This window comes from Coloeus monedula, assembly GCF_965178545.1.
Source record: "Coloeus monedula genome assembly, chromosome: 6".
In the NCBI taxonomy this organism is placed as follows: Eukaryota; Metazoa; Chordata; class Aves; order Passeriformes; family Corvidae; genus Coloeus; species Coloeus monedula.
The window spans coordinates 60,330,472-60,349,559 of NC_138786.1; the positions used below are offsets into that span (position 1 = coordinate 60,330,472).

General features: G+C 39.7%; 1 protein-coding gene across 1 annotated transcript in view; it reads right to left on the bottom strand.

The window, feature by feature from the left end:
* Positions 1–19,088, bottom strand: part of KIAA0586 — a gene marked incomplete at both ends in the record, with an annotated part of 67,712 nt that overhangs the window by 24,028 nt on the left and 24,596 nt on the right. Inside the window, 11 exons of the mRNA XM_082284107.1 lie at positions 1,257–1,344; positions 4,892–5,028; positions 8,260–8,440; positions 10,041–10,175; positions 11,841–11,917; positions 12,370–12,611; positions 13,167–13,392; positions 13,969–14,128; positions 16,329–16,513; positions 17,097–17,215; positions 17,417–17,613. Coding sequence (XP_082140233.1) covers positions 1,257–1,344; positions 4,892–5,028; positions 8,260–8,440; positions 10,041–10,175; positions 11,841–11,917; positions 12,370–12,611; positions 13,167–13,392; positions 13,969–14,128; positions 16,329–16,513; positions 17,097–17,215; positions 17,417–17,613 — 1,747 coding nt within the window. The remainder of the gene's footprint in view (positions 1–1,256; positions 1,345–4,891; positions 5,029–8,259; positions 8,441–10,040; positions 10,176–11,840; positions 11,918–12,369; positions 12,612–13,166; positions 13,393–13,968; positions 14,129–16,328; positions 16,514–17,096; positions 17,216–17,416; positions 17,614–19,088) is intronic.

A 19,088-nucleotide genomic window follows, 5' to 3' on the forward strand; every position in this document is an offset into this window, starting at 1 on the left:
TTCAAAGAATTATTTTTAAAAGGGCTTGAAGGAAGAATTTCTCTGTGCTAGGGTGGAGCAGTTATAATTGCATATACTGTAGACAGGCAGGTTTTTAGATTCTTGTTCTTAGAATGTTAAGATTAAAACTGCTCCACATCTCACTGTAGCACCTCCACAAACTTATCTGCTAAAACAACTACCCATGGCAGTCATGTGCACAGTTCATGCTATTCCAACACTGACTTGAACTACAATAAACAGAAGATATTTTCTCCCTCTCTTTCATCATCCTGAACACCTTTACACACACTGTTAAGAAACCTCCAAAAATAGCCCAGATAATACTTAGTGTCCTTCACAACAGAAAACCAGTATCTGTTACACACCAGTTTGAAGCCCATCCCAAACCAGATCATTTTAACATTGAAAATATCTTTTTTTCTCCACATTTGCATAATCTTAACTTCATATTATCTTTCAGTTCTCCTGTAGCACTCCTGTGTTTTCTCAAGCATACGAGCCACTCCCTTTATCACAACATTATGAACATCTCATTTGCTGAGCAGCACTCTATAAAGCAATTAAGATTCAGTTGACTACAGAAAATGCACATTGTAATGCTCTTGGCAAATACAAATTTAAATAAATACTTAATTGCCAAGATTCTGATGACTTACACACAGATTCATTCAGAGAATCATAGAATGGTTTGGGTTGGAAGGGACCTTAAAGATCATCCAGTTCCAACCCCTGCCATGGACAGGGACACCTTCTCCTATCCCAGGTTGCTCCAAGCCCTGTACAACCTGGCCTTGAACAATTCCAGGGATGGGGAGCCACAGCTTCTGTGGGCAACCTGGGCCTCAGCACCCTCACAGGGAAGAATTCCTTCCCAGTCTCCCATCTAACCCTGCCCTCTGTCAGTGTGAAGCCACTGCCCATTGTCCTGCCATTCCATGCCCTTGTTCAAAGTCCCTCTCCAGCTCTCATGGAGCCCATTTAGGCACTTGAAGGGGCTCTAAGGTCTCCCTGGAGCTGTCTCTTCTCCAGGCTGAATTTCCAACCCTTTCAGTGTACTCCAACAATATTGTAACTATGTACATGTACAGCCAGAACTTTGTACACATGTATACACTATGTACATATAAATGTCTGGAAATGCTGTAGTAATGAAAACCAAATTTTAAAAAATCAGCACTATTATGTCAGTATTCAACAATACTTAGAAGTGATGTGCTTAACTGAGGGAACTCTGCATATTGACGTTGATTTACCTTCTTGTTGCATCTCTTCAGATTTCCTTCTCACAAAGATAACTCGGGGTCTCACAGTCTCAACGTGTGCAGCTCCTTGGCTTTCCTCCTACATATCATACATTAAAATCACATTACAAATCTCACTTTTGATGAAAAAGCACAGCAAGATTACATTCAGCTTCAAGAAACATCCAAAGAAGTTTTTAAAGATTCATTGAATGTGCACTTGTTCTCTTTACATTTGACTTCAAGAGAATTCAGCTCTGAATTAACCTATTACAGCTATTCCCTCTAGACAAACATCCTGGGAGCAATAGGCATGGATGGAAAAGTCCCATTTAGACCTGAAGACACAGGAGACTTTCAGTTTTTACTCAAAGCATGTACTGGAAAGAACATAAAATTTCTCTGGCTTTCTTCAATACCCAGAATGTTTCCCTAGGTACTACCCTCCTGACTAACAAGAGAAAGATGAAAGAGAAAAGAAATATAAAAATTTCAGCACACAGGTTGGAAAACGCAGGCCAAGTCTAAAATTTATTTCCTTGGCCATGTTTTTAGAACTGGTTGCTCCAAGCATCATCCAGCCTGGTCTTGGACACTTCCAGGGATGGGGCAGCCACAGCATCTCTGGGCAACCTGTGCCAGGGCCTCACCACCCTCACAGGGAAGAATTCCTTCCTAATCTCAAATCTAACCCTGCCCTCTGTCAGTTTAAAACCACTGCCCCTTGTCCTGTCATTATGTGCCTGTCTAGAAGACTTAAGCTTTCTCTTAAAACAGACAAATTTAAAGCAGACAAGATGAGAAAGAGTTGAGATTATTTTCTGAGAGCGTGAAGGTATCATGGAAACGTGGCTGAAGGACACCAACATTACACTAAGTGTCAGCAGAATAACAGTTCTCATGGGTCTATCTGAAGTGTGGTTTTGGGTTTTTTTTTGTTTTATATTGGACTTAAAATAGAGAAAATCAAAACTGAGTTTAAACTGAACGGAGCTGCAAATAGAAGTTGAGAGATAACACAGATTCATAACCTACAATTATGCATTCCTGAAGGTTAGAAAGCTAAAATGAAAGCTAATGAGAATACCAAAGTGACAATCCCACTTGAAAAATGTGGATTGTATAAAAACATCCATACTTATAAAAGAATATTATGAAAATATTTTGCAACCAAGTGATTTTCTAAGATTTTAACAATGCATTTGGGACTTCAAATGATTTAGATTTACCATCTCTGGAATGTGTAGCCACGCAAATATGACTTCAATGTTCCTGTCCCTCCCATGATCAAAATTATTTATTTAGAATAGGAAGAGCCCAGCTTCCTCCTAGTCATTCTCTTGCTTCTTAGAGCCAAGACCATGGGGGCAAAATGGCCACAAATAACAGTCAATTCCTGTATTGTTGCACAAGAATGGACAGGAGGGGTCAAAGTAAAGACACATTTAGTCTGGCTTTCTGTTTAACAGTGGCTAAAAGCATATATAAATCTCAAAGAAAAAAAATCTAATGCCAGAAATGGAGGAGCAGCCAAGGAATTTGGGTAGATAAGAGAATTCCTGTATGACTTAAGCCATTTGTTTTGGACTGAGTGACCACACAGGCTTCACTCTTCATGACTAAAAGGCATTTGTTTGTGTCCTGTGTGAAAACTCCGTGCTCTTTCTGCTGGTGAAAACCCGACCTACACAGCAGTGCCAGGAGGGAAACAAGCCTGGCAGCTCCACATCACTGCCACGACCTCCCTGACACGAGGATCCTGTTCACACAGGCTGCAGAAACCACCCAGGCTTTGCCATCACCTCCCAAGCCCAAGGCCCAGCAGGACACCATCTGAAATCCTGCATTTTCTCAGGTCTCTCAGCAAACTTTGCTCCTAAATAGATTTGTCTTCTGGCTTTGTCTGTGGGTGATACAGTTTCATTTCAATGAAGGCAAACACTGTCCAGAGATGAAGAACAAGATGTGAGTCAGTGACTAACTTGTGAGGAAATCCTTCAAGAAGTTTGAAGTGATTATTGCCTTAATGAATGAATCACCCTGAAAGCCTGAGTACCTCTTGCTCTCTTAGCTGGTGTAATGTTACCAGAAAATCTGTTTCCTGCAGGCAGGTGACAAGGCAGATCCAAGGGCAGAGCTGCATACAGATGCCATCCTTAATTAAACCAGGGGAAAGGTTCATCCTTGTCACAAGGCAGACAAATGCTGTCACAACAAGCTTGCAAATCACCTGGTACAGGGATTATTTATTCATTTCAGAGAAGGATGTAGAGATCTAGTAGAGGATCTTCTGGAATATGGCTTAACCACAGTAAACATCTCTCCTGGATGGGGCAATCACTTACAAGTATGATCACCTCATAGAAAAGATAAAAAGTTATCCTGTGAGAAAGTGATTTAGAGTCTTACATCAGGAATAACCACACTCAGGAAAAACCAAACCCAACAAAACCACACAAAGTTCTGGGGTTTGGTTGCATGGTTTGAAGGGAAGGGTGAGTTCTACATGCCAGCAGGCAAAAAAAAAAAGCCACACTAAGGGTTCAGATGTGAGAAAAACTTTCTAAAGATAAGATAATGTATAACTACCTACAGATAAAGGGTAAGATAATTTATAACTATCTGTATATTTTTTGTGAAAGACACCCGTGTCACCCCCTCTGTCCCTACTACTTTTGGCTAGAATCCACTTTTGCCTGTGCACAGTCATTCAAAGGACGTTTGTTCTGGTGAGCTCAAAGTGAAAGATGTGTAACATATAAAATCTTCTTTGAAGATGCAACACATCACTTCAGGTGGCAAATTTAAGAACTGCTCGGATACCAATGGCACAATACACATCAAAGCTCAAAAACATAAACCCAAAGACAGGTTAATACAAGATACAAGGTTATTTTTAATACAGAACAGGGAAGGACAGAATTTATCCATGAACACAGCAACCATGGTAAGTATATAATGCTTTCAAACACACTGTGAAGCCTCACGTATTTGACAGCAGTCTGCCACCTCATTTTTAGCTTTTGCCACTTGTTATTTGAATTTATCTCTAGTTAGCAAATAAACCATCATCGCTAGGTAACAGCACATACTAATAAAGTAACAAAAATTTACCTGTCTAGGTTTGAATCAGAGATCAACAGGATGTTCCTCTACCTTTAAGTGTTCTGAGGTTCATCATCCTTACTGCCTTTCCAACCCTGCCCCTATTAGGACAAATGAAGCTCCTGAAATGCTGAGCCAGTGGGTTACAACTCTGAGGCCAAATCTCTGTTGGCACTTCCTCAACCATATATCCATGATGTGTGTTATCCTGCATTTGAAGGACTGTGCCCCTAAAACATGGGAATGCCTCAATGAATTATGTATAGGACTGGATCCTGTGAGACCAGTGAAGCTGTGAGGAAGTGCAGGAAAGATAAAAAAGAAGGTCTGAGTTTTATAGACTGGATATTATAAGGATTTGTCACAGGAAACACAATCACCTTTATTGCACACATGTACCTTGACTCCAGCTCCTCAGCTGAATGTGTCACTCTAAATGCACCAATTCTGTCATGTCAGGAACGATAGTGAAACAGGAAAATTTCTTTTCCCAGGTTTCAGTTTGCTCTTTCTGACTAGGCACAAAAATCCTTCCAGCTCACCTGGGACAGATCCTCTGGGAGTGGTCTCACTCTGCAGCCTGGCTGGGCTGCTGGCAGAGCAGGATCTGAACCTGGCTGTGACTCCAGTTCAGCCAAAAGCATCGGACTAGGACTTGTATCTGCATCTCCAAGAATTTCTGCTGGGAGAAAAAAATTCCTTCATGAGCTGGAGCCATAATCTCCTGGTCAACTCATGTGGCAGAATGTGCAGCCTTTCAAACTTCCCACAGTGGGACATGCAGTGTTAAAGAGAATGATTTCCTCCTTACAGGGGTCATTGTATATCCCTTAAATTGCTCTTGTGGGGATAAAAATGAAATAAGGAATACATGTCTGTGGAAATTGAAAAAATAAATCAGCTTTATCATCTGTAGATTTCTAATGTGGCAGCATCTGAGAAAGCTTCAGAGCTGTACATTCATATGCTTAATGAGCTTTATCACACTTACTGGAAAGAAATTGGAAAAGCTTCTTCACTAAAATGTTTCACTCCTGTATGAACTAAAAGAAACCTATATATAGTCTATTTTAAGGGGATAATTTGCTCTCTAATTCAACATTTATCATGGTTTTGCAGCCTGTAAGTGTGTAAAACATCTTTATGAAAAATTTACTGACAGCTCATGAACTAACTTTAGCCTTCTGCTATCATACAGAGCCAAAGAATGATTTTTAAGCCTAATTAACTATAATCATTGCTTAATTAACTGTAATTATTGTTCACTTTAAGACTGCATGTGCCACATTTCATTTGCATGTTGGTTTTCGTATCCCTGACTTTAAGCATTGGAAACGAGGATTTATAAATGACTGATCATCAAGATGCCTGCTGTGTCCTACAAATGGACATTGTGTTTCCATAATACAAATAAAAACTGGTCACAAAACTGAAAACAACCCACAGACACACAGTCCCCAAAATTCTTACGGATACCTCTGTGAGTGACTCATTCTGAAAGAGGAACTGAGTATCCACTGCAAGGTTTCATGTGCAGAGATGCACACCCTGAAGTATGTGAACTCTGACACCCACTGGTGCAGCTACTATTTAGTATCAGCCCTAAAAATAATTATCAAATAAAATGTTGGACCTGCATTGTAGCTGTTGTAGCTACCAGGAAATAGCTGACTTGCACTAGAGGCTGAAGGACAGGCAATCTCACATTCCAGGGGAGAGAGAAAAAAGGTTTGGACAGAAAGTGGAAACAATCACAGATTATTCCTTCCACCCTCCTCCTTCCAAAACCAGATTGTTTCTATTCAGTGTTGACTTCACTAACAAAAGGATTTAGAAACAAGGATTTCTGTTCCTCCTTGATATAAAAACAACTCTTGTCTTGAAAGCAGATCCAAGCTTTTATACAATGTTGTTTCCTTAGCAATGCAATGATTTACTGTGCTGTGTTCAGAGGTGGGGAGGGAGGGAAGCTAAATTAAAAATCATCAGAATGCAACAGAGCTCAGTCTGGGATTATAAAGATTATGTAAAAGCACAGGGCATCCCCCTATGGTAGTTAGTCCAGGGCACTTGTCTCCTCTCAAAAACATGCTGCAATAAAAACAACATTTCAAGATTTAGAGAGATGAGCTTAAAAATCAGTAGAGAAACACACTGCTGGTGGATTATCATCACATGCAGGAGCTGGTTTGAAAAATGTTAAGATATTTACAAGACAGTCAAAGGGCATCCTGTATTAAATTAAATAAATAAAAAATTTGTTTTTAAAGATGCAAGGAAATGCAACCCTGTTATGCCAGACACAGCTATGGACCATCTGGGTAAGGAGGATGTAAGGACAGACAGACACAGAGACAGGCTCTCCCATTAACAGGCATCTTCCAACTCCATGGTCCTGAGCACCGTTAGAGACCAACAGAACCATGGCAATCCCAGAATCCCAGAATGGTTTGAGTTGGAAGGGACCTTAAACCTCATCCTGTTCCACCCCCTGCCACAGCCAGGGTGCTCCAAGCCCTGTCCAACCTGGCCTGGAACACTGCCAGGGATGGGGCAGCCACAGTCTGTGGGCAAGGGCCTCACCACCCTCACAGGGAAGAATTTCTTCATCACAACGAATCTAAATCTCTCCTCTCTTAGTTAAAACCATTCCCCTTTGTCCTGCACTGTGATCTGCAGATGATCTGATCACTGATTTGTTGCTACATCACAGTATCCTTAGTGCTGACTGTCCTCTACCAACACAGAATCAAACAAGTGACTTGGAGAAATCTCTTATCTCAGGGAGCCTCATGAACCAATCTCCAAACAACATCCAACGAATTACTTTAAAGCAAAAGTTTGACAATATATAAAGTACCAGAACATATTTTCAAGGCTGACACTGGTGTAGTTGTCCAAAATGTTAGGTCACAGCTGGTTTAAAAGTTCAAATGTTAATCACTTCAAAACCAAGCAAACATTCTTATTTCTCCAAGATTGTTTTTGCCACGTGTTAAACACATTCAATTTCAATCCACTTCCTACTGGTCAAGGGTTAATAATGTGAGATAAGCTTCTCTTGTCAAATTCATAAATGTGAAAATTAAAAGGACAGAAAACCAGCTGTTTGATTACTTTAATTTACACAACTTTTGATGAATCAGTGCAACCATGTTTGTGTTGCAACAGCTTAGCAATTATTTCAGTTTAGTTTAAACATATTTAAAACTACAGTCAAAATAAAGAGCAGTTACATTAAACGAGTATAGAAGGATATTTTCAGATAACAACAGAGGAACTGGGATAAAAAATAAGGGAGAGGAAGAATGGACCACTGGTTTCAGCACTACTTTCAGCTGAGAAGAAGCAGATTTCCCTGCTTTACCACAGCAACTTATCCCTGCTTTGTACAAGATGTGTGTGGCTCAGCTATCCATCTGGAAAAAAATTAATTTCCATATCATTAGAGGAATATATGAAGCTAAAATATATTGCCATTTATGAGCCACTACAGTATCACCACGATGGAGTGATAAAAGCAAAGAGGAGTGCTGTGCAAGGGGACAGAGAGAAGTAGCTTGAACTGCTGGTGTTAACACCTGTCCAATGGAAACTGCCTCCATCTGTTTCTCAGAACTGAATTTGACTTAAAAGAATAAAACACACACTTTACAAGTGAACTTTTGTATAGGCAAGTGGGTATTTGCCATGATTTTTATTCCAATTGTAGAAAATTGCTAAGAAGAGTGAAGACAAGGTTTGAATTAAATCCAGTTCTCAGAACAGGAACACTAATAATTTCATTGTAGGAATTGCCTGTAAATTTGGGATTTTGAACATATGGTCTGCAATTATTTCAGATTTTGTTACGGAAAATGCTCAAAATCCACATAAATGTCACAGAGAAAAAATAAGAATCTAATTGTACCTCCAATTTGGGCAACCTGCCCTGGAGATACGGAACGGAGCCCGTGGTGTGGTCTGCTCCCAGAGCTCTGAGCAGCTCCATGGTCCATAAAAATGGAAGGTCCCATCAGGATTCTCTCTTGTACTCTGGTCAGCCTTGGTCTCTGACCTTCACTGAACTCCCCAACACTGCCATCAGAATCCTGCAGAGAACACCAAAATAATAGCACATATAAAAACCCAGTGTAAATCTTCCAAACCCAGGCATTGTTTCCTAATTAAGTTAACCCTGAAAGCATTTATAAACTTAAGTTTATTCTATTCACAATGGATAAAACAAACAAGCCCTGGAGGTATCATCTGGGTTTGAAATTAAGATCTCCATCTATCAGTACTGGACAGATAAGAAACACTTGGAGCCAAACATCATTTATTTTGTTAGTGGTATCTCAACGTAATCAGAACCTAAGTTATATTTTTAGCACATGAAGTCTTTGATGTTATAGATTTGGCCATTGTTGACTGCCTGACCTTGAAACATTGGCAGCATCTAAAAGCTATTGACTCTGCACTGCATGTCAGATAAAAGCTTCAATTTTCAAGTAGGTTTGGCAGGCACTAAAAATAGGAATGGTTCCCTGGATCCTGACTTTCAAAGCTGCAGGTTAAACCCAGCTTGCTTCCATGTAGGAAAACAGGTGGAATACACACACAGTATCACTCTAAGGCAAAACAAGGAACATCCAGGAGAGTATTAATTCTCCTCTAAAGGAGAAGGGACACCTGCACACACCTTGCCAGAACCTGGAGGGAGTTTCACGAGTGCCTTGTATGGACAGACTGAGTGGTCCGTGACAATGGGAAAGGGAAAAAGCAAATTAGAGCTGCATTTGTAATTGGCAGTGCTGATGAGAAAATGTCACTGCAATTATAGGCAGACTTGGGAGTTAACACTGTAGAAAGCTTTTCACCAAGTCCAGCCACTGGAGCTCGTTAGCAAAATAAAGAAAGACAAAGGAACAGCCAAGGAGGTGAGTCAAGTTAGTAATTATTCAGACTAAACTGACCAAGACAGAAGGAAGAAACTGCATATGCATCAGTAGCATCACAAAAAAAGCAAGATCTGCTGTAAGTAAAGGTGTTCAGGAACCACACTGCAGTATTCAGAGTTCATTTCCTTCAAACATTCCTCCAGCTATGTCAGCTACAATGAACATCCAGTCCAAACTGCTATTTTCCAACACAGAAATAACTCAGATGTGTGACAAAAAAATTGTGATGCAGATAATTACATTTCTCTGTGAGTCTGGTTTTTTTCTGCCAACTGAATAGGAATTTTTGAGGTTTTGTTCCAAGATCAGTATCAACAGCATGTGCAAAGTACATGTAAACACTTGCTGAGTTGCTCTTCATAGCTCCCTAAAACACTCCTGTGGCTGTTAAATGCAGTGCATTTGTACTGTTAAACATTCCACCTGTATTGCTGAAGTGACAGAAAATTCCCTGGTACTCCAAGTGACAGGACAAACCTGGGACATGGGGACAGACACACACACACACCTGGAAAACGAGGTACATAGGATGTACAGTTTGTTTATAATAACACTGAGATTTCAGTGTTTTCAAGGAGTTTTACACAAGAACAAAGCCAACTGAAGTGGGATCACTTCCAGCAAGGAATGAAGTGCATGAAGCTGTTCTACAGCCAACAGGAACGATAAGCTTGGGATATTTTATCTACTTTTGAGTAGGAAAGAATCACTTCAAAACTACTGTACTGGAAAGCAAAGGACTGTAGGTTACCTCCAAGTGGTCTATTCCTTCTTGTACAAAAACAGGTGCTTGATTTAATTTGGCTAAAAGAGTCAGGACAGGATCCCTGTGAGAGCCTTTATCCAGTCTCCTCACCACCTGCCCTTCACTTGGAGGATCATAATCCTAGAACAAAGAAACAAAAAAAAAAAAAAAAAAAAAGAAAAAAAAAATCCACATAATACATAATCCAAAACTGGTTTTTGGGAGGAATTGGAATCATTCTTACTTTAGTTCACAACTAAGCTTTTTTTAACAGTAAGTTTCCACATGGAAAAATTATGTCATGAAAATTCAAGCATTTAAAAATAAGCAAACAGATGACACACTTTTTCCTTTTACCACAGACATGCACAGTCTTTATTTGATACAAAAGACTGCAATACTTAATGAGGAACAAGGTCCTTTAGGCCTCCAAAGATCAGAGATGCAGATAAATCCTCACAAATCCTCATTGCTAGCAACTATCTGGCTGCAGAGCTGCTCTCACCAGCAAGGAATTACCTCCTCAACCAAACAGCCTAGTTTGAGGATGGAGAAATACTGGAAGGAGCTACAATCCAGCTGACAAAGAGAGGGAAGAACATCTCAGCAGGCAAATGTTCTTCTGATGAAGAGAACTTTAATTTAGGTTCATCTGATAGCAGAGTTTTAAGCCCTGAGTTTAAGAGAGGAAGTGTACAGACAGAGGAGGCACCTAAAGATCTTCCAGTTCAGAGCACAGTCTCACAGCTGTGGTGGTTGTTCTGGGGGGGGAGTTCTGTGCAGAGCCAGGAGTTGGACTTGATCATTCTTGTGGGCCCCTTCCAACTCAGGATGTTCTCTGATTCTATGACTTGAATGAAATCATGGATATTAGATGGGAAGCTACGGACAGGTGAGGTGTGCCCATGAATGTGCAGAAATGTGTAGGAAGGACAGGCCAGGAGAAGAGGACTCCTGCTACAGAACATTAAACTTGCCTTGTGGAGCTTGGAAGGAACCTCTGGAGGTTGTCTAGCCCAACCCAGCTGCTCAAGGCAGCCCTTCTTCCAGTGTCTGGCCATTCCACAGTAAAAACATCTTTTATGTTTAAACCAAATTTCCTGAATTTCCATCTGTCCACTCCCTCTTGTCTTTCACTGGCTCTGTCTTCCTTCCTTCTTTCCATCACATATTTATACATTGGTAAGATCCCCCCCAGAGCCTTCTCTTCTCCATATCCTCTCCTATAATTTATGTCACAGCCACACCTTACCAAGTGGCTTTACACAAAGTCAGAGAAAGAAAGTCCAGGCCTTTGAGGAATACCAAAAGAGAAAGGGAATGGAGAATACCTTGACTTGGGAGGCTTCCAGAACCACGGACTGACTACAGCAGGCACTGGATAATAACTGTACTGATGTTTTAAGCAGCTTTAACTAACTCCAGCCTCAGCTAACCTACTTTAATAATTTAATCACACAAGCAATTAAAAGATGGCTCAAAGCTGCAACATCTCTGAGCATACCAATGTTCTATTCTAAGATGCCTTAAAACTAGAAACAATAAAGAAATGTAAGTGCCTAATAGCTATCTCTCACCTACAGAAGTACATAAATCATCCAACTTTTGAAAAATATAAATTAGTTTGTATAATGTGGTCTCTTTTCCTTTGGTGTTCTGAAAATCCAACACTCTTTGTGAGTGTGCAGTTTAAAAGCATGAATTTAAAAAGTTAGTGAGTGAAAATGTTTAAAGCACATCCAGTTCTGCAGGATGCCCAAGGTGGAATCCACATTATCCCTGCTTTTTTATGAAACAGTTCCTTACCATTTCATTGGCATCTCGGAGAGTACTGGATAAGCTCTCAGTGAGGTTTGGAAGAGACAATCCTCCTTCTGCTAAGGCTGAAAAATATTTTATGTTACAACTATTAAAAAACACGCAAAGTTACATGACAGAAAACTCAAGCCACATTCTCTAATAAGTGCAACACTGTGCTTTTAGTAAATTTGGAAATTCCTACTGCCGGATGTCTATTATAAAGACATATTTTCATATTTCTTACACTTTGCTTTCAATAACAACTTAGTACCACATGGTACTTCAGCAAGACAAGTCCCAATTATTTTCCAAGTTGATCTCATGACAAAAGAGCAGATTGAATCTTTTCTCTCTAATAAACAGCAGTGTTTTGTTCAGCAACAGGAAAAAGAACAACAAGCTCTTGTCAATCTTTACGAACTGGAAGTTAATGCTTGCAGTTTTATCAGAAAATGTATGAAATGTAATTTAAGAGACTGCAAGGGTTTATAAGAATAAAAAATTAATTCCAAGTCTTATTTCCACAGTTGGTTACCTCCTGCAGGCAGTGGCTGCCCACAGGTGAAGAGCACCTCCCCTTCTGAGAGGGGTCTGTCTGTAGTCTCAGTCTCTGTGAGGGTGAGGCTGCTCTCCTCCGTGGACACCCTGGAGCTGACCGTGGGCACAGGTGATGGGACCTGGAGATTGCAGGGCAGGGGCTCAGAGGGCCTCACTGGCAGCTGCTGAGATGGTAAAAACAAGGCCTCTGGTTCTTCATCATTGGCTACTGACATCTCCCTGCAAGGTCAGAACATCCACTGTGAATACACCAAGACACACTGAACTGTACAGAGCAACCTCTTAATTCAATACTAAAAAGAAATTAAATTTTGAAGTATTTTTTCAAATGCAAAAGCACAGCATTTTACAGCATAGTTCAAGAGTTAACACGGTTAAACAATGTTATTTGTGAATTTCTGGCTGTAACTAAAAATTACCATGTGTATTCCCAAGGAGGTAATCCCAAAAGGAAAATGCTGATACCACAATATTTCATTGTCACTGCATGTATTACTGGCAGGTGTAGAGGTACAAGTTCACCAAGTACAGTGTTCAGCAGGGCAATGAACGAGGGTTGACAAATCCTGAGAAAGGCCCCAATTTCGTATTTTTCTCTAAAATGCACTTCATGCAATTAAAAAAAATGAAAATCCAATCCTGGCTTATCTCAAATGCCTCCTGATATATACATTAAGCATTTCTTTCTGTTGACTTTTTGAGCATATATGTAGAAAGAGTATACATATTTCAGGTTTTAAGCAATGACAAAACTGTGCAGCCTGTTGAACTCACACAGCCCTGGGACAGAACAGTTCTTCATTTACAGGACTGGGTTTCTCTTCTTCCAGAGGAAGTTCTGCACCATTCCACGGGTTTGGAGGCTTTGGACTTCCCCTTTTTTCAGCTTGGGAGCCCCATTCTGAGGCAGGAGGGCTTGGTGTGGCTGCTGTGGGAGGTGTGGTGACAGGAGTGACCTCAGGAGTGACAACACGGCCCGTGGCAGCTGCAACCTCAACTCCTGCATGTGGGAAGGCAAATTTCAGATCAGAAAGGAAAGCAGGAAGTAAATCTCAGACAGAGAGAGTCAGTTCTACCAAACACTTTCAGTTTTTGTGATACCTTTTGATAGTTATAAAGACTTGATTAAGAATTGCTTCTTTTAAGTACAGTGTTGGCACCTGAAGAAGTTAGAATAAAACCTCAATTTCTTCCTCAAGGGAGACTGCTCTGCATTTTAAAAACCAAGTTGCTTTACTTGAAGAGTGTACATTTGATTTAATTAACATTAGAAGCACAGGAAGGAGCAAAAAGCTGTTTTTCTGATGTGAGAAATTGTGAAGGGGTTGGGAGGGGTGGAAATCACACAGACCATAGAAATGTGCATTAATTTTGAAAATAGAACTGTTACCAAATAAAAGATGTTTGCTTTCTATATAAATTAACCCATAAATTTTTGTAGAACATGAGTTTCCACTTGAATTATAGCCTCAAGAATATTTATCCTGAGAGATAACATTTCTTTGAAGAAGAAAATTAAAGGCAGTAGATTAAAGCATATTTGGTACTTCTAAACTTCAATTACTATTTTCAATACCTGTTTCTTTAACTTTTTCATGTTCACGAGCATCCCCACTCATTTCTGTAGGAGATGGAGATGAATCTGGAGTTTTGACCTGAGGCAATTCTTTTTCTGAAGGTGGTGTTGGTGGTGGTGTGGCCTGGGGTGTTGGCAGTGGAGTAGGCACAGGAGCCTCCTGAGGGGATGAAAAATCATAACCACAGTTACTATCTCAGTGCAAAATTCCTGCCTTCCCAGTATCCCCAGAGAGAGCTGAGGAAGAGAGGGAAAGGCAGCTTATCACAGAACAAGAACAGTTGCTGCTTCATGGACCTATCTCCTCTAGGAAGCTGCACCAGGACAAAATCAATTAAAAGCAGTAAATTAGGCATTAAAATAATTAAATTGGGAAATCATTATGTATAGAACAGAACAGGCTATTTCAGTTGGAAGGGACCTACAGTCATCATCCAGTCCAACTGCCTGACCAATTCAGGGCTGACCAAAAGCTGAAATTTGTTGTTAAGGGCATTGCCCAGATGCCTCTGAAACATTGACAGGTTTGGGATACCAACCACCTCTCCAGGAAGCCTAATCCCATGTTTAGCCACCCTTTTATTAAAGAAATGCTTTCTAATGTCCAGTCTAAATATGAATTCTATTATTATATGAATTTTAATAAAGCATTTGAGACAATGTTAAGCAAGAAAACATTCCATGACATGGATAAAGTTGAGTCAGTATGGTGATTCATGGTACAAAAATTCATCTTAAAACAAGATTACAAACAAAGCTATAACCAAGACAGCAAAGCACTAAAAGAAGCACAAACAGAATTGTGATGTTCCTTAAAAAGATGACAGCAATGAACATAAATCTGACAAGCAAGTATGATGGCTGTTGTTTGGACTGCCACGGAGGAATATGATGGACCTTTGCAGATTTTTTCCAGCCTTGTTCTCTGACATTTCACAAAGAAAACAAGGCAGTGAGGCTATAGGAAGACTTCCAGGCTAGTTTCTGAAGAGCACGTCCTCAGGCTGATGATTTTTATTAAAATATCTCATGGAAAGTGGAACCTGCCAACACATTTGGCAGCTCACACCCAACCGTGTGACATCGTGAACACCAAAGAACTCAGTAACAGCTGAAATTCAGTTCTAGATAGGAAAATTCACAGTGGGAAGGGAGAAGTCAAGAATGCATTAACTACATATTCAAGAATTTCTGCTATAGGCTGAGCACAAATGGAAAAAGAAGAATTAAAAAAACTTTGCTAGCTATCCTTTAACTTGTGCTATCATGCTACAAATGCAAAAAAACTTTAAAAAAACCCATAATTAGCTGCCTGGGATTCCAAGGAAGGCAGGAGAGAATCACTACTACAGCACAAAGCATGAAGGAAACCCCATCTTGCAGACCACATTAGTATTAAAAATGTCTATTAGCATTTTAGTGTTACCTGTGCTTGAAACCAGTCTAAACTGGAAAACATCAAAGAGCTGCCCAACAGCAAGAGCCAAAAATGCTCCACATATGGATGATTGCTTTATTTAGGCTAATCAAAGGCCAAAGAGGACAAAACTAATCTCTTGAAGTGCACAAATGTATATAGCAAGGAAAACCCAACCATTTCAGCCAGAGAATATTTCAGTTTAAGGTGGTAGAGAAACAAAAGGGCCATCAGTAAATGTGGAATGAACAACAGAAGAGGTTTCTGAGTATCAAAGGACAAGCTGAGAGGAACATCAGGCCCTCCTCAACCTGTAATGGAGTGGAAGAGATGCAGGATGGCTGAGGTGAAGCCCTCAGCAGTGAAACCTCTACTTTTGCCTATAGAATCACCTATTTGTCCCTTGAAACAGGCAGGAGGAGGTGTTTCAGTCTAACTATACTGCAGAAGAACAGAATGACTGATCCCACTTCCAACAAAGCCTCCCATAGTTGGATTTCTAAGCACAGCAATTTCCACAAGCATCCCAAAGACATTACACAACACCAGATTGCAGCACAGTCATGTTGTTATCAAAATAAGAGCCAGCTGTCATTTGATTATCAAAGAGAACACAGGAAATTATCCTGTATTACAGGAAGCTCTACTAATCAATTAAGCATTTATTCAAAACTACTGAACTCAAAACTCAGAAAGAATGAATAGACATTTTAACAGATATTAAAGAATGGCTGGAAGCCCGTAAGACCAAAAATAATATTGCTGTCAGCTTCCATTTCTTCTAAGATGAGGAAATTAATTTCTTCATATCTCATTTGTTTGCAAGAAAACAGCATAACTATTTTTGGTTGAAAATAACACAAACTATTTTTCAACAACATGAAATTAAGGACCAAGTCCCACAGAACTTCAGTGGGAAAGCTTAAATAAAACAGACTCTTACCATCATTGTGGTTGTGCTGGGAAGAACACTTGCATCAGGAACTGTTCTCTGAGCCTGATTGTCACCCAGCATGGTTGCAATGGTTTCACTGAGAGCTTCATTTACAAAATGATTTATCATTTCTGAGTCCACAGGGACACCAGCATTGACAAAGAGCTGAAATCCTCCACCACCTGCGACTTCAACTGAAAATGAAGGAACATGAAGCACACAGCCAGGTCTCAATTCCTAAAATCCATGTACTGTACTGCAGCCACTCATTCTCTATAAACTTTTAAACATTCCTTTGCAAAAAGTGATTTTTTTTTTAATCTTCCAGATAGACAACAGGAGAGAAACAAATCAGGAGCATAAAAGAAGGCAACAGCAAAAGGCAGTAACATCACAGGAGAAATGCATTTCTCTCCATTGTCACACATTCATAACGGAAGTAAATTTTGACATATCTATTAACAAAAGAAAGGCAAACAAACATTACAGGCTCAGCAAAATGCCAAATGTGATTTAGATGGCCAATAACAGATGGTGATTTGTACAGTGCTGTTATTCTAAGTCTTCTTTTTCTTTTGTTTTAGATCATTTATTTCAATGGCCTTGTAACACTTGCTCTGCCTCAACATAAATTCAGGTGTGCACTGCTGCTTTTTACAGTTTCACTGGTTCAGCATTATCCACCCTTAGGCTCAGGGAACAGCCACCTACACAGCTTGTTAAAATCAGCCAAAAATTGAGATAATCCATCTGCTGGGAACAATAATTCCTACTTACCAATGTCAGGGGTTACAACTTCACTGTCTTCACCCTCTGAGCTGCTAATGCTGGGCACTGTTTCTTTCTGAGCTGGGCACATCTCACTGATAATTTTTGCCATTATTTCTTGTTCCACCCTGGCAGAATAAAACCCATTTAAGCATCAGCAAACACCAAGACACCTAAAAGCACACAAAAGAGCATTCTTGACACAAAATGCAAGGCAGCTCAAAGGAAAATGGATAAGGGAATGGAGGCAAGAAAAAAGGGAAAGATAATTAGGGAATCATTCCTTCTTCCATATATATTCTTTGCCACTTTGTTAAATTGCAACTCACCAATTTATCAACCTGTTTTCTATAGTTTCTCTCCTTTGAATCAGTTCATCCAAAATATCAGCAGGCTGCTGAGGGGCAGAAGCCACTGGCGGAAACAAAGGACCATTGTATTGTGGCGAGGCAACTTTAAACTGGCCATTAAGCTCCAGAAGAGGCTCAAGGAATTCTGGAATTTCATCCCTCTCCTCTTCCTGATCCTAATAAATAAGTAGTAAATTAAGTTATGGTACATTTCTGGAAGGTAATGTCATTGAGGTAGCTGTCAGGTTTTTTCTTTAAGAAACATTTGTGGATGTATCACAGCACACAAACCACATTCTCCCTCCTTAGTGTGTTGTAGTTAATTGACACAACTCTAAGCTTAGCAAATCATAAATCTGTAGAGGTATAAAGCCATAGGAACTGCTCAGTAAAACATGATTTGGCTCATATTTCCTGCCTGTGCTGCACAGGGCAGGGAGCCAGTGGCAATGCTAATACTTGAAAAATTTACTTGTGACCTCCGACAGGTTTCTTTAATGTCACACCAGAAATGTTCCTCCTCGAAACAAAAACCTTTAGGAAACATTCTACAGTTACTTGTTGGGTTAGGGGGTTTTTTTGTTTGTTTGGGTTGAGTTTGATGTTTTGGTTGGTTTTCTTAAAATAAATTAAACTTGTTCTTTAAAGTCTCCCTTCTGAAAAGACAAATTCACAGAAGTTAACGAGCATGTAGTCAATCAAAACTAATAAACTTGCCAGCATTGAAAACTAGACATTAATAGTTTACACATATGTCACACGTGTGTTTACACTTCCATTAACTTCAGCTGCTGAAAAGTTAGAAGGTATTTCTAGGCAATAATTCACACAACCCTCACAGACATCTTGATTTTAATGTTAAAAGTGCTATTTCTAAAAAGTTAGAGAAGAGACTTGATGTGTTAAAATATTTGGGTTTTCCCAAAGACACCTCCCTCCTTTTCCCCTGCAGAACAAACACAGCACCAAGTCCCAAAAAGCAGCCACTAACCCATCATATTGTAATGTCTCCTGATGAATGAGAACCTGCAACCTCCACTTGCAATATTAAAAACAAATGTCTCTAATAGTAATATGATTCTCTAAGAAGAAAATTTGGCATGCCAGAAAGAGATGAAGAGCTGAGCCCTGAATTAGCAGTGAGAAATATGTGATGGTGCATAAAGCTCACTTGCAAATCCATATTTACTAAGATTAATCTCCAGCACAGTGAAAGGAGGAAAAAAAGTCTTCTTTTCCCTTATATAAATTAAACTTACTTTTAACCCATAAAATAAGAAGACCCCATGCCACATATTATCTATGAAAAAAAGAACAAATCACTGAAAAGACAAAGAACAGAGAATGGGGAAAAAAAGATTGTAACATTTTCCTGTCTCCTTCCCCACCCCAGCATTAACATTTTTCCTATCTTAATACACTTTAAAACTGCCAAGTCAGAAAGGTCCCTGATGGGTATTACACAAAGAACTATTGGGTCTTTCTGGATCTTTAAATAGTGATAATCTTCAAAGAAAGGAGAAGACCAGAATATGTATATTTGGGTGACAAACAAAGATTTTTAAACCATTCTAGGCATAGAAATGAACAGTGAAGTTAAACTCAAAAGGCCCTGGGTGCCTTGCAAGCTGATCAGCAGTTCATGCTGTTG